General features: G+C 35.9%; 2 protein-coding genes across 5 annotated transcripts in view; one reads left to right on the top strand and one right to left on the bottom strand.

Moving 5' to 3' along the window:
- The window catches only part of LOC106177682 (germinal-center associated nuclear protein), a 44,935-nt gene extending 36,811 nt beyond the window's left edge, over positions 1-8,124 (bottom strand). The window contains exons 1-8 of one of the 3 annotated variants that reach the window (XM_087015630.1): positions 7,979-8,124; positions 7,339-7,691; positions 6,145-6,975; positions 5,639-5,746; positions 5,038-5,232; positions 4,530-4,709; positions 3,656-3,855; positions 2,029-2,146 (exon numbers count right to left, since the gene is read on the bottom strand). In XM_087015630.1, the coding sequence (XP_086871756.1) occupies positions 2,029-2,146; positions 3,656-3,855; positions 4,530-4,709; positions 5,038-5,232; positions 5,639-5,746; positions 6,145-6,975; positions 7,339-7,675 (1,969 nt within the window). In that variant the 5' untranslated portion in view covers positions 7,676-7,691; positions 7,979-8,124. Of the gene's footprint in view, positions 1-2,028; positions 2,147-3,655; positions 3,862-4,529; positions 4,710-5,037; positions 5,233-5,638; positions 5,747-6,144; positions 6,976-7,338; positions 7,692-7,978 lie in introns of all 3 variants that reach the window. The other 2 variants (XM_087015629.1, XM_087015628.1) reach the window with 2 other exon arrangements.
- Positions 8,125-8,270: 146 nt separating this feature from the next.
- On the top strand, positions 8,271-15,549 carry LOC106177679 (ankyrin repeat, SAM and basic leucine zipper domain-containing protein 1). 2 transcript variants are annotated; one of them, XM_013560525.2, is made up of 12 exons: positions 8,271-8,475; positions 8,891-9,080; positions 9,291-9,413; positions 9,998-10,109; positions 10,453-10,564; positions 10,955-11,089; positions 11,481-11,605; positions 12,069-12,201; positions 12,674-12,789; positions 13,534-13,654; positions 13,980-14,084; positions 14,410-15,549. In XM_013560525.2, the coding sequence occupies exons 1-12, from the start codon at positions 8,308-8,310 to the stop codon at positions 14,596-14,598; spliced, it is 1,629 nt and encodes a 542-aa protein (XP_013415979.2). In that variant the 5' UTR covers positions 8,271-8,307; the 3' UTR covers positions 14,599-15,549. The 2 variants fall into 2 exon arrangements, with proteins under 2 accessions (XP_013415979.2, XP_086871757.1); XM_087015631.1 differs by lacking the exon at positions 9,291-9,413.
- Positions 15,550-15,574: the final 25 nt, after the last annotated feature.

A 15,574-nucleotide genomic window follows, 5' to 3' on the forward strand; every position in this document is an offset into this window, starting at 1 on the left:
GTCCACATCAGATATTGCACCAAAAGGGCATCGTCTCCGAGCTGAGATAAAACAAGTTCTATACCTGTTATATGATGTCATAGCAAATAAATGCAAACAGCAAGGCTGATACAGTAATCTGTAATTTACCAATTGATCATCTACATTAGTTATGTCGAAGTTAAAATGTTTACTATTAATCTTAAATTTACTGGGTGTCCTTAAAATGCACTCATTCTTGGACTGTTCATCAAAATATTTTATATTTGTTTCTAAGAACATACAATTTTATTTTGCTATTATTCTATTGTTACTTTTGGCTAATTTAACTTTTTGAATTTGTATCTACGTCAATAAACGCCTAAAAAGAAACAAAGTATTTGAGTAATGGATTACATTCTTGGGACAAAAAAATCAAAGAGAAAGTAAGTGGTCAAAACTATATGGGTAGACTACAGTGTACTGACTCACTTCACATGCAGGAGTATTGTTCATTTAAGTACGCCTTATCGATAATGGTCTAGTCACCTAACATTGCTCAATCAATCCTTACTGGTGCCTTGTTAAAAGGAGCAACATCTTGATCAAGATAATCGAATTTGAAGCAGACATTGTTTGATGTGTTCTATATCAACACTTGGACTAAAATCATTACACCCCCCTGAAGCTAGAATGATTAAATTGCCTTTTATAAAGTCAATAGTCTCCTCTTTCAACCCACATGGGGCCGTGATGTTCAACAAAACACTTCATTTGAGCCAGCCAATGTAAGAGCCAACAGAGTATACTTTGTGACTTCACTGGGGCCAATTGAACAATTTTGCACTTTTATCTAATACTGAACCGAAAGGCCAGTCTCCAATGAAATAGGGACCACCAAATTGATGTTGCCTATTTAAGGAGCTGTTTGTTTGCGATTAGCTCACCATATAGAGAAGTTTTTATCTCTTTAATTTGCTGTTCCGTCCACAGCCACTACAGTTGAGGAAATCATATGCTATTAAACTGGCTATGGTTAGCTATTTATAAAAGATTGACTTGCTGAGGTGGTCACACTAAAGAATGGCAACCCATTCTCTAATAGAAACAATGCTTAAAAATTTGAGGAGTCAGTGATGGTTACAAAAAAAAGAAAAAAAAAGAACATACTGTCTATCTTAACCTGGGATAAATCAGTACCAGACCACTAAAATAAAGCAATTGTCACTATTAAACATTCACCATTTATAAATGTACATGAATGTTGCAATATCCCCATTTGAGTGGGTGCCAATGATTTATCTGCCGTCAAAGTTAATTTTTCTATCTTAAAGTTAAAACAAACATTTACTAAGTAGCAAAAGTTTCTTGGTGAAACTGACCCCTGAACTGTAATCTAATTGCACTGTAGTGAGACAGTCGGGGTCAACTACTGCAATTCTATCAACTGACCAGAACATCCAGCACAGAACTTCAATTACTTTCCAGCAAAGTGTTTCATCAGCTGTATTATGAACTAAAAGTTATAATAATTACTTTTGAAACAAGCTAAAAGCAAATAGTTATATCCACTCCCAACATTTCAGTGTCTAGCAAGACACTTTTATGAGGGAATGAGGCTATGGGTGGTTTCTGCAAGAGGAGTGCCAGAAGCCCAATGGTTGTCAGAAAAAAAAAACATTGTATAGAACTTGATCTGTTTCCAGGCGTCTGGAACTGAATGCCCAGGTGGACAATCAAATGCCAATGTCTTTAAACTTTCATTAAAGCTGATTGAAAACTGTTGGATATAAATCAATATAACTTCATAGCGCCAAAATACCAACTTGCACAACATGTCGTTTGGATCTGTGTGAAGGTTCAAAGTTGAAAACTTTAAAAGATGACAGGACAACTTTGTAACCACAACAATATTTGCTATATTTGATTGCTGAGAATACTAGCAACCCTTTGTCAAGTCTAATCCCTCATCTTTAATTTTGTAGGAGAGAAGGGAGATGAATGTGGTATTAAATTAATTTCAGCAATATAATCAGTATACATGACTTTGTTGCATAAATATCGACTTACTCTTCAGCACACTGGTCTTGGCAATGTTCTGTGGGGAGTAACTACTCCAGAAGATCTGCAATGGTTCCAAGTCTTTCCTCAAGTATTTCCCCTTCCTCTTGGCTAGGGCTGCTCCTTCCTGGAGGAAAAGATAGAATTCCAAAATATTAAGAACTTTTGCTCAAGTTTTTGTTGTTTGTCTGCTTGACCGCCTGTCTGCTTGTCTGTCTGTGTGTCCATTGGTCGGTCGGTCTCACTGTGACAGTATGGGTGCATTCGCAGAGATTTAGATCGATCCAGGGTTCACGCTAAATTGCAGTCAGCCGAGCGCACACCATAGTTAATTACCCCCTTACAGCTTTTAGTAGGCCAGACAGACGCTTAAGCCGGCTAAGCTGACAGTAATCTACCCACAGGGATAGATCGATCTAAAATCTATGGGAATGGGGTCTATGACAGTTGGTAAAATGTATCTGCATGCACTTGCCTTTCCTCTTGTCTCCAACTGTGCCCAACTTTCACAAAATGTGGAAGTATCAGCCCCAGTGAAGAATAAATAAAGTATGTTCAGCCAATGTACAGTGCAGTAACTGGCACTATATTTAATACTGGTAAAAAGGAACCGCTTCCGAAATTTCAGGTGGCTGAAATTCCCATAGCCACAGATGCTCTTTCTTAAGAAGGAAAAACGGGGTTATGAAACTAAATACGGTTAACTGTGCGGGAAATGCTATAGCCAGAAGACAGAGAGACAAAATTTGATAAAATGCAAATTAATAGTACTTAGCAACCCCCTTGAGTGTTTTCCTTACCATGGGGAGAAGATACAGTCACAGTCTTTAATGTAAAGAAGATTACGTATAAATTACTTGAGCTGTTACTTTTCTTTAGGGAAAAATACGGCAGTAGACTTTCATAAGAACACTGATTACTGTGCAATCTTATGGGAAAAGGCATGAGGCATTTCTCAACTAAGCTCGTTTTAGTCTAACTAGATGGTTTTATTGGAAATTAAAATCTAAGTCAGATCTCTGCATTCCTCGGTCGACAAAAAGCCTGTACTAAACACTTTACTGATTTGCGAAGTCAATTATGGATTTTAAAAAAATAATTTTTTGTGGAAAGTTATTCACTTTTCAAATCTTTGCTTCCATTTTTTTTCACCTCTATATTAACTTAAAATAGATATAATTGGTACAATAATCACGAAAGGTGATCCTTGTCTTTTTTTAAATAAAATTAATTTCTGAATAATTTTACCAGGTGGAAATAGTAAACGGTCAGTCAGACAGACAGAGAGACAGACAGACAGGCAGACAGACAGACAGACATAACTGATCACCTGATCTTTGACACTGAATGGAGGTAAAATACTGTTGACAAGTAAAAAAAAAAACAATGACCGACTTTCAGAATGACAAGGAAATGATATCAATTATCATCCACCCCAGAGAACAATACACCACATCAATCAATATGACAAACATATCTTACTAACATGCTTAATGGAAAGAATTCTACTGAGAAATTTAGATTTTGATCGCAAGGTACTTGATTTAAAAGTGCAATGATTGCCTTGCTACAATGCAATGTATTTCAAACAATGCACTATACACTTCTTAATATATAATTATTATAACAAACTCACATGATTTTTAAAGTGGATGGTAGCCTGGTTTCTATTTGGGTTCACAAACACCTTGGACACTGGTCCATACTTCTGGAAGTGACCTCTCAGTGCTTCGCGTTTATTGAAAATTTTCGGCATGTTCTTACACACGATGGCCACTTTGTCCCCAGTATCATCACTGGAACGCCGCCGAGAGCTGACTATTTTCCCTGCTGCTGCTGCTGCTGTGAACAGTAACACCATGGATTAGCAATATCGGAAGCTTTAAACAAAATCAATGGAACTGAACAGTTATGTCCGTAACTTACAGATATACATGGTGTTATTCTATTTTCATATTCAAACTGTAAGCGTCTTATGGACACGAAGTACACAAAGAATGAAGTGGTGTGTAGATTTTTTTTTGAGTTCATTATTTTATTGTCATGTTCAAACTTCTAAATAAACTTCAGTTTATAGTGTAAGTGAAAAATTGACAGATATTGATTGTTATTGATACCCTCATAATATTTTTCAAGACTCAAACTTTAAAACTCCTTGGCAAATAAAAAAAATACTGTTCCCATGTGAAACATACATCTGGTAGTACTTAACAGCAATCAATAATTTTTTTATATGACATAATTCTCATGTGAAAACACTACGTTTTTTTTTTTTTTTTTTTTTTGAGACAACAAGTGATTGAAACAAGTAAGTTTTGGCACTGATAAAAATGTGTCCTAGATATCAGACATGAAATGAACTTCCATGCAAAATACCTGACAATGTCTGAAATAGAAAACAAATTTTTGCACAATTATGTGAGAGTTATCATGTTTGATTTCCAAAATATTGTCTTAAAAATCCACATGGTCCTGTAATTATGAAACTAAATAATCTGTACACAAATCACCTGCACCAGAAGCCTTCTCTTCCACAATTCCCCCCTCTTCTTGATCAACAGGCTGTCCTTCTACACTTGCAGTTTGCCATGTTTTAATGTCTGAACTGGGAGACTTCTTAACTGCAGTCCCCCTGACCGCTGACAAAGCCTTACCAAACAGACCAGAGGCTGCACCACGAGCACTGCTCACTGTCAAATATAAAAATATAAATATAAATAAATAAATTACTATGATAGTAAAGTGCTTTCCTATGAAACATGATAACTGGATGGAGAGGAACCAAGTTCATGCTGCCTTGACGTTGTTTTAGCCAAATTAAGAAATATTCTCTGACACCGCAACACATCTACCTGTTGAAAAAGACAACCATATATATATATATATATATATATATATATATATATATATATATATATATATATATATATATATATATATATATAAATATATATATATATTTTTTTTTTTTTTTTTTTTTTCCAAATAATTTGTGACCCACCCTATTTCTAGTCTTACCCAAAGGTCTTCTTATCAGCTTCCTTTTGCCTTGTTTATTATCATCCGAATCCCCCATCTCACTTGAACCAAACAATGCCCGTTTACTCTGTCCCATATCTTCTGTGTTCTCACTTTCCCGTTTACCAAACAGCACCTTTTTGCTCTCTCCAACCATGGTAGATTTTTCCTCTAAAACATCCACAACTCTGGCCCCTAAAATTGTTGTTACAGATTAAAATATCCAAATACAAGTTAAAAGTGGACATAATTGATTAGATGGCATTTATTCTATAAGTTCTAATGGGTTTTGTGCAGACCAAATATAGCATACATTCTTTATCTGGTCATTTTTCATTCCCTGGCAAATCTAACTCACTCTGGATACCAAATTACTGTAGCCTTCCACATCCTAGTGTAACAGTTTTCAGAAACAAATCATTAAACAATCATATAATATTGGGTCCTACCAGGGGTACAATTTCTTAAAGGCCCACCTCCAAATTCGATGATTTTCTTAAAATATTTAAAATGTAGCCACAGGCTTCTAAAATTTTATGCTATTATTGTACTATTGAATCATTAAGCACTTGTTATATAAATCATGCAAGTTTAACAGTACCTTGTTTACCCATGGTGCTGGGTTCTGTTGTGGAGGGTGCTGGTTTAACCAACTTTCCAAACAACATGGACGTCCTTGGGTCAGTGTCTGGGACATCCAGACTCTGACCTGGAAATATCAAAAACAATATTTTTAAAATATGACAATTCAAACTGTGGCAGTAACCATATGTACATTTTGCAATTTTCAAATGGACTGGCTTTCTCTATTACCTAGAATTATGAAAGGATTTCAAGTTTAACAAATCTTTCATCACGATTTATTTATGTCACAAATCAAGTCAAATCAGTTGAATAACATTTATTTCTTGTTAAATCAATCAGTCTTGTGGTAAATTTAAGTCCACATATTTCTATCCTTCAATGAAAACTGGTGTTTGTAGTTAAACTCTGGTCTTCTGTAGATAAAAAATAAGTTTTGAGTTCTTCCTAGAGATTTTTCTAATCTAATAATTTTCAGTATTAACAAAAGTTTGATCTCTGTCAAAAAAGCAAAGTTTTTAATACCTTTTCTATACAAAGCTTTTCCAGCACCAGCAGACGTCTTAGTGGACATATTGGACTGGCCACCAAACAGGCCAGCAGATGTGGTAGTTGACACAGATTGCTCTCCTTTCTCACCAAACACATTCTTCTGTGCTGCTCCACCAAACACATTCCCACTGGCAGTTCCAAAGACACCAGCATTACCAGATGTGGTCGATGATGTGAAGGGCCCACTTATATTTTGAGAAAACAGAGATGATGATGAGGATGGAGAATTACTTGCAAATATATTTGCTGCTGTTTTAGCTGGTGCTTCATCTCTCCCGAATCTAACTGATTTTGGTATATTGCCAATCCCTGCTGCTGTGTTACTGGAGGCAGGCTTACTTTCAAAGCCAGATTTGGAAGAGCCACCAAATACACCACTGCCTGAAGAAGTCTGCCCAAATAAATCAGCCGTCTTTGGTTTTTCGATACTTGATCCAATTGGTCCAGAACTGAAAAGTGATGAATCGGATGTACCAGATCCAAATGAACCACTCTGCCCTCCAAACTTTGCATCAGTTCCTCCAGCTTTGCTGAATAGATTTGACCCACTGAAGGCAGAAGACTGTGTTGTTACTGCACCAAACCCTGGTCTGCCTTGTCCTGTATTAAATCCCTGTCCAACAGAACCACCAAATACATTGTGACTTGGTCCTTGGCCAAATCCACCTGCAAAGCCAGAATTGCCTCTGGAACTGCCTGTGATACTTGTAGCACTGGAACTGCCTGTAAGGCCAAATGCATTTGGACTGCCACTAATACTAGTGCCACTGGGATTTCCAAATAAGCTTGTAGCACTGGAACTACCTGGATAAAATCATAGAGAAGAGTAAACTAATTTTAATTGTTTCATTCTGCAAATCCGTGTGTTATTCTGTTGATATTCATGATTTTATGAATCACGTTTGCCATTTTAGTCGACTTTTGAAGAAAAATATTAATTTGTTACATAAAACACTGCTCTTTAAAAAGATTTTCACTAGTTTTCTTTAGTCAAGAGACTAAAGATCACAAAAACTAGTTTGTATCAGCTTACAGATATTTCCTCTAGCTTTCTACCCTATGTTTCTTTCTTTGCTGCATATTTTGGACATAATCTTATATACCACATATATGAATTTATTTTTTATAATATGAAAAAAGACAAGATCTAATAAGAGTATAAAGTACCTGTAATGCCTGTACCACTGGGGCCAGCTGCAAGACCAAACCCTCCACTAAACCCAGAGCCACCAGCACTGCTGAAGGTGTGTGTAGAGCTACTGGAGAAAACAGAGGTCTCTGCTCCACCAAAGCCTGTATTTGCAGACCCACTCCCAAATACACTGGCAAAGCCTGAGCTGCCACTGCCTGGCAGCATTGAAGGTGCACTTCCCTTGAAAGACCCAAATGTGTTGGCAGCTGGTGATGCAGTGGGCTGTCCAAAAAGGCCAGGTGCTCTCCCAAATGATGGCTGCCCAAACGTGGCAGGCTGTTTGCCTGAATTGCCATTGTTACCTCCGAACATTTTTAATGAACATTAACTGTAAGAAAGCACCAAGATCTAGCATAAGTTAGTACAGCGAACCTATGTAGCACATTGTTAGCTTCAAACACCACATGGCACGACTGGGTTCAAAAGAGTGTATTGTCTGTTTATTATCAATGTTACTTATTGGTGGATATATCATTTATAAATAGGAAAGTAAAACTGAAAGCTTTTAACGCGTGAGTCGTGTTGAGAATGCACCGACTCAAAACATTTTAAATTTACGTGAACTTGCAGTCATAGGGAAACAAACTGTGCACACGCCAACTTTCACCACCTCACCTTATTTGCAATTCTTGTTTGATACAGGCGGCAATATTTCGAAATTTGCTAATATCAGAGCATTTTCACATTGTGCGTACTTTCGGCAAATTCCCCTTCCGCCAAATCGCTTGTCCGCAGCAAAAGTGGCCCAAGACAGACTTTAATTTGAAAGTGAGTAATGAATTTCAGATGAAACATAGCAAAAACCCAATTTGTCGATGAAAAATTATTTAATGCACGACAATTCATAATATAAAAGCAAACTGTTCGAATAAAATTGACAAATAAAAACTGTAAACAGGTGGCCTATCTTGTGTTCACCTTCGACCTTTACCTTGAGGACAGGCATGTCGACGAATTTTGTACCTGCAGGGTATGACGATGAAGATGACGATTTTGACGAAGATGGATTCGAGCTAGAATGTGATGATGGCTTGAAAACTTCTGACAGTGGTATAGGGGATACAGGGAAGCATCCTCAGTTCGAAAAGATTCCAAACTCAGTCGAACAAGGGGTTAGAACACAGTTGTTTACATTTCTTAGACGTGCACGTGGGGTCAACGGGCACTGCAGTGAGACAGTGCTTACGTGCAAGTGGTGGGGTGCTCCAGGTCGCAATATGGAGACAGCATACTTATGCCACTTTTGATATCAATGGCATTTTATACAAACAAGAGTTAACTGCTGTATATTAGTATTTACAAGCCTGTTGATTGTATTAAATCAGGGGTGAGAATTCCTAACTTTTTGGGAGCCAAAGGTATCATAGGCCTTGTGACCCTCTGGGCCCCATACCATATTATTCTACTTTTTCACTAAATGTCAGTCTCATCCCTGTTATATGTGTTTACAGTACTCAACAGTGTGCCAGGCCATTGAAGTTAAACCTATTTTCATTTATCAATATTTTTCCTAATGAACTATTACAGACTGCAAGATTTGGCTTTGGACCTCCACCAAGTCAACAGAATGGCTTTTCCTTCGGACGTCCAGACCAAGAGTCCAAGACGAGAAGACCAAGGGTTGTTAATGACCAAGGCTTCTGCACCTCACTGGATGACTACAGGAGTTCTGTGATGAGAGGGAATATATGTGCCATTGTAAAATACTTAGATGAAGGTTAGTGTTGGGTACCCAATATTCTGTGCACTGGGTATCAGTCTATAGTATAATTTGGTAAGTTTTATCATTGTGTGTGTGTGTGTGTGTGTGTGTGTGTGTGTGTGTGTGTGTGTGTGTGTGTGTGTGTGTGTGTGTGTGTGTGTGTGTGTGTGTGTATATATATATATATAGACACACACACACATTGATTTACTTATTGTTTTGTAGGAGTAGATGTGGATACTGTGCTGAAGTCTGGCTGGACTGCTTTAATGTATGCTTCCAACAATGGACATCACAAACTGGTTAAACTATTACTGGAAAGAGGGGCTGACCCCAATTATCAAAGAGGTATGCATAGTATATATATATGTTTATTCATAATAATATCATTCATGGATTTTTATTCTTTTTTTTTTACGCAAGAAAAATATACACACTTGGCATGTTTGCCCCCCCCCCCCCCAAAAAAAAAAAAGACGGTATAGATCATGTTTCTCCTGCACCCCCCATCTCCCCCAGTGAGCTTTAGTCCCCTTTCTCATGAACTGTTGTGTCTGATCTTTAATGCTGTATTTCACCTGTTTATTGCTGTATCTCTTAAGACAAGAAAGTGGAAAACTGAATTATTAGAACAGTTTATCTTGTTTTTGATATAAACAGTATTACGAAACTGCAAATTAAAGTTGTTGCATTTTAATTTTGCTACTCCAGACCTATACATAACCGCCAGTAAGATGAAATATTGATTTATAATACATATATGTGCTATATTTTAGATGTAAAATTTGGGGATATTTCAGTGTTGTATTAGTGTCCCCCTCCTCCCTCCCCCCCCACCCCCCAGCCCAGACCACCCATGTAGAGCTGCTTAATATATGTATATTACCTGCATGATCATTCTGTTTTAAGTGTTTTTGTCTTTGCTTCTCCAGACCTGTATACTGCCCTCATGTCAGCTTGTTCCTCCAACAGCCAGGAAGATGACATTCTGGCCTGTGTCACATTACTTCTTGAAGCTAGGGCCAATGTCAATTGCCATGACAGGTAGTTGAGAAGAAAATTAAATTTGTTCATATCTGGGCTCTCTTTAGGGTATAAATTTTACTACTAAGATAGTTGGATTATTTGAAGCGAATCCAAAATTTTTGAAATATTGAGATGAGTCTTTCAGACTTCAAGAAATTCATGTGTTTGGGTGTTGTATTTATTCCCCCCTCTCCTATATAAAGCACAGAGATGGTAGGAAAAGAAAAATATGGTACTTAGGTGCACTGAGCACTATTTTTTATCAGACCCATTTATTAATGCACACATGAATTTGTGGCTTCACAAGGTTTTAAACATCAGCAAAAGTGATCTAATAGCATGTGAACGTTTTTGATTTCAGAAATTTCACCACACCTCTTATCTATGCTGCCAGAGCTGGCCGCTGCAAGGTTGTCAGCAAACTTATTGAGTATTCAGCAGATTTAAATAAACAGGACACCAGGGGATGGACTGTAAGTAGCAAAAGTTCATTTTATGGTATACTGGACACATTTGAATATTTCCTTAAGTGACATTTTTTATGTCTGAATATTCAGCAAAGCTATTTATCTTTCACAATTCAGACCTTTGAAATAATTATAAAAAGCCTTCAGATATAGATATATTCTTCAGTAATCATGAACAAGTTATAAAATGCCCATGATGATGATGAAATTTGAAATAGAGCAGTCTCAACATTTGTCAGTATTATAAATCTTGGCAGGTGAACTGATAGAAGCATGTTGAACCAGTTATATTAATCTTTGCAGATGAACTGATAGAAGCATGTTGAACCAGTTTTGATAAAGAAAAATAAAATCTACAGTTGCTGATTGTCATTTAAAATTTTTTTCATTTTATAGGCTCTAGTATGGGCAGCAAGCAAAGGACTGACTGCCATGATGACTTTATTGCTAGAGGCAGGAGCTGACCCTAACAAAAAATGTTCAGATGGTCAAAAAGCTGTGGACATAGCCTATAGTCAGGGACATGAACAGGTATGGTCAGTGAGAGTGGATTGAATAAGCAAAGGCAAGAGCATTGACAGAATGTATTTGAGAAGTTTTTTTTTAATTTATGAATTTCAGATTTTTCTAGTAACTTATACAATATAAAGTAGTTCAAATTAAAAAATTTTGATAAATTTTGATTTATTTTAATTAATGGAGTTCAAATTATCTTAAAAGTTATTTATGAATTCTCCCAAATTAACAAAACTTGATTGATCAGTTTTGAATTTCAAAAGCAGTTAAAAAAACTGGCCTAGCATTTGTTATTTTTGTTCTGGGTCCAGTTGTCTACTTGTTATAGGGTTGTAATGTAACTAAGTGGTTGATGTATATTTATGAAAATTGTTTCATTGTCACAGTGAAAGTCATTTCTTTCCAGATAGTCACAATATTGGAAAGAGTGACAGATGATAAAAGTTCTCTCAGCAAATTCATTCCTCCTCCCCAATCCAGTGGCTCTCCTGTGATGAGTAAACCACCAAAGGGCAGCACAAAAGACAATCAGTTAGTTTCTTAATCACTTTTCCTGCTGGTATCTTGTTTAAGTATTGAAACTGCGTTTTCATTGCCTCTAAAGCCATTTGAAATTTTGCACCCAAGAGCATTAAAAATTTTTGTCAGATCTTTCGTATAAAGGAGGCCACCTTAAAACTAAATGGAAACATAGAATAGACATTTTTTTTTTAAGAATTAGTTAGTGTGGTTAGAACATTTTGGATTTTGCAAAATGAACCTTGTCACATATCATGAATTGGTTTGACACCACATTCACACAAGCTCAGTAACTGTTTTAGATTGAAAATTAGACCAAGATACACCGTTAAATGACCATTCCAAAAAAGTATACTTCTTCCTATTAACTAATTGTCTGATCACAGTTTTATAACCCATTTTCTGAACAGGAATAGGCCTTGCCTGAAAGTGCTTTTCTGTAACTTGGAATAGTTTTGTCTTGTTTTGTATTAAGGAATTTTTACCAGTATGGTGAGCTAGAGCTATTTCTGTGTGGGCTGGAGCTGGGAAATCTTATCGAACTATTCCAGGAGCAACAGGTCACTTTCACTGACCTACTTAAGATGACTGACAGGAAATTAGAACAGGTACCAGAATTTCTGTACAACCACAGTTTGACTAGATCATTGGTTTAGCCTTTGCTTTGGTCTAGAATAGCTTTAACCTACTATTTAAAATCAAATGTGGAAATTCTATGTGCAAAACCTGGGTGTGTGGATGGGGGTTAATTTACTCCTCAGCACCAAATGTTAGAAAGTCTACACTGAAACTGTAATGTAAAATAATTTTACAAGTAAGTGGCTAGAAATCGCTAAAATGGTTCGTGTTTAATTCATCCACACACTGAGATTACCTGTTATGAAGGTGGCCCAATTGTGTGGAATATTTACAGATTATTCAAAGCTTTGTAAAACTTTTGATAATAAGTGTTTCAAATCACCCCTAAGTATCTGAAACTTTACATTAAACTGTCTATTTATTTTGACATTCAATGGTTGTTTCGTTTTTACCTTTATTTTATTTTTTTAAATTTTATTATTATTATTATTTGTCTTTAAGATTGGAATCAAACAGATGGGAATCAGAAAGAAGATCTTAGATGGAGTCCATGAGGTGCATAAGAAAGACTGGGAGCAGGGCAGTCTACCAACAGTACAGTACAGTAGGCAGCTAAGGTATGGGGTGAAGGTACAATACAATACAATAAATATTATTTCATGTTGGGTATAAATTGAAAGGACACATAGCTTTACAGCTATTCACCGTCTGGGTAAGGACAAAAACATATCTACAACAATGCAATATTTACAAATGAAGTCTTAGTAAGATAGTAAAAGGAAAATCTTTCTACAAAGAGTATACAAAAACACATGAAATCTACCTTTGAAGGTGGTATAAGGTATGGTTCAATATGGTATGAAGGTGGTATATGGTATGGCATATGATATCTTGTGATGTGTCGCAGCATAATATGGTGTGGAATAGAGTGATGTCACATGGCAAAGCGTGCTGTTGTATATGGCAAAGGTACAGTGTCATAATGATATATTAAGGCATGGTGTGCTATGAATTGTTTTATATGATATGGTATTGTGTGGTATGAAGTGACAGAGATATAGAATGGTGTGGCATACAACATTTTGTTATAACGAGAGAAGGAACGCTGCTGTATGGCAAGGTCAAGTGGTATGGATTGTTGTGGTATAATATGGCATCCATGTAGTACTATATAGAGTGGTTTGGTGGTACTTCTCTGTGTGTATAAAATAAATACTTCTTTTGAATTCAGCCCTCTTTTTCCTATTTCTTTGGATAATACTAAATATGTATACATAATTCATGGTGTTATAAAGTTTGCTTCAGACCCACCAGTTGTGCTTTAATCCTGAAGGTTTCATATGGCCATATTTCTGTTACAGTTGTACAGAGGCAGTGGCTGTACTGGCAAACCTCAGCAAGCATGCAGACTACATAGGATGTACAGTGGCTTACATAAAGGAGCAAATCAAAGAAGATCCCAAATTATTACAAGCAGGGCAGGTACAAGTCTCTTAACTATTTAGAATTGCTTGTTGTGTGTTCTTTTTATTATTATTATTATTATTATTATTATTATTATTATTATTATTATTATTATTATTATTAAGACCATTCTTGGACACTGGTCTGATGAGGACTATGCTTGACTGGAAATCCAGATGCTTTGTTGATAAGGTGACAAAACTGTTGAAATAGGACAAGCTATTGTAGTGCAGTTTCACATTCTTGTAACTTCTAATGAGCAGAGTTTTAGACTCCATATTTTATTAATATAAAACATTGTAAATAATTTGATTCTCGTAATGTCAAACTTATTGTCTTTCAGCAAGGCTATGGCCACCAGGATATGTGCAAACATACAGATAAAGCCATTAGAAATACACAACAACTGTACACAGAACTTAATTTACTCAGGGAAAGTTTAGCAAAGGTAACATATGATATAAAAAATACAGCAGTTGCATGTAGTACATAATGAGTGTATGTTTTCGGCTAAAAAAGCTTATTTCTGAGCGAATCTATGAAAAGATGTACCAGTAAAGCAATGAAATATTTTTCACTTTTTTTTAAGCAAAGTAATAGCAAATCTTGATCTTAAAGTTCAGTAAATTGTGAGATTTGGCAATTTTAAGTATCTTTAGCCAGCGAATTAGCAAAAAGGTAAACAACTTGCTTGCCTTTTCCTTAAATGACAAACCCATCAATATTATATTATAGATATGGCATTATTAAACAACTTGTTTGTTTTCCGGCAGGTAACTGAGAAAGAATACCAGGCTCCTGATCTTATTACAACTCCAAACAGGAAAAGGAAAACAAAACGGCTCAGAAGACTGGCAGTTGGGACATTAATAGTGGGCTCTCTTCTTGGTATATGCTTCTGGAAACGAGACTCTGTTTTAGACTGGATCAGCAATGCACGGGATCAGCTGTGGACACAATAATATAGTATCACCAAGTTTATTGTGTGACTTAGGAACACAATACTTTTCACATTACCTTGATATTAATACATGACTACAGGGCACTCCAAGAGTGTAGACCTTTGCCAAGGAAAAAAAGGCAATAAAATGCTTTAAATATACTAGTAGACACAGATTTAGTTGAAATTGATCACTTTTTTCTCTCCTGAATAACTTTTACATCCTGGAAATTTCATAGTTGGAAGGATTTCAGATTGGATTATACTGGTGGTGCTTGTACTGTAAAACATTTTAATATGGATTATTTCAATTCTTTCAGAAAAAAAATGTGATGTTTATGGTTTGCTTATTTAATTATATTTTGCAAAGGGATGCTGCACTGTTATTACTGTGATTAGTTGAAGAAGGATTTATGATGCTTGTATTGTTGATGGATTTCATATGAATGCACAAAAAGATATTTATGTCATGGGTTTAAATGTAATGCATTTAATTTAAGTAAAATTGAGGGAGAGAAAGGTAAGGAGGGAAATTCACACGCATGCATGCGCATAAAGAAAGTTCAAAATATTCTGCAGTCTGACAGGTTGGCATCGAGGCAAGGTAGGTCCTTATGATCTCATAGTCTTAAAATACGTTATTATCCATTTTAATATAAGTATAATGTTTTCTTTACAATATTCTGAACTCGATAAAAAGAACATGCAAAGCTCTACATGCCCTGTGACGAATATAAACAAACAAAAATAATTTTAAAACTTTGAGACCATGCCAAGCACTTAGTATAATGATAACATAATATCTACAGTGTGAACCTAAAGAAGACCCATTTAATGTTGAGAATGTATTTGTCAGTTGTCATAATCATCTATACCGTATTACGAAATCAATGGGAATAAGTACGTAAAGCTTCAATTATATATAGTTGTCAATTCCCAGCATGACAAATGAATAAAGTGTTTTTATAGTTGGCATAGGGATACAACTCGCAGCCGCC

This window comes from Lingula anatina, chromosome 6 (genome assembly GCF_051362555.1).
Source record: "Lingula anatina isolate TDL-2025a chromosome 6, LinAna3.0, whole genome shotgun sequence".
Lineage (NCBI taxonomy): Eukaryota > Metazoa > Brachiopoda > Lingulata > Lingulida > Lingulidae > Lingula > Lingula anatina.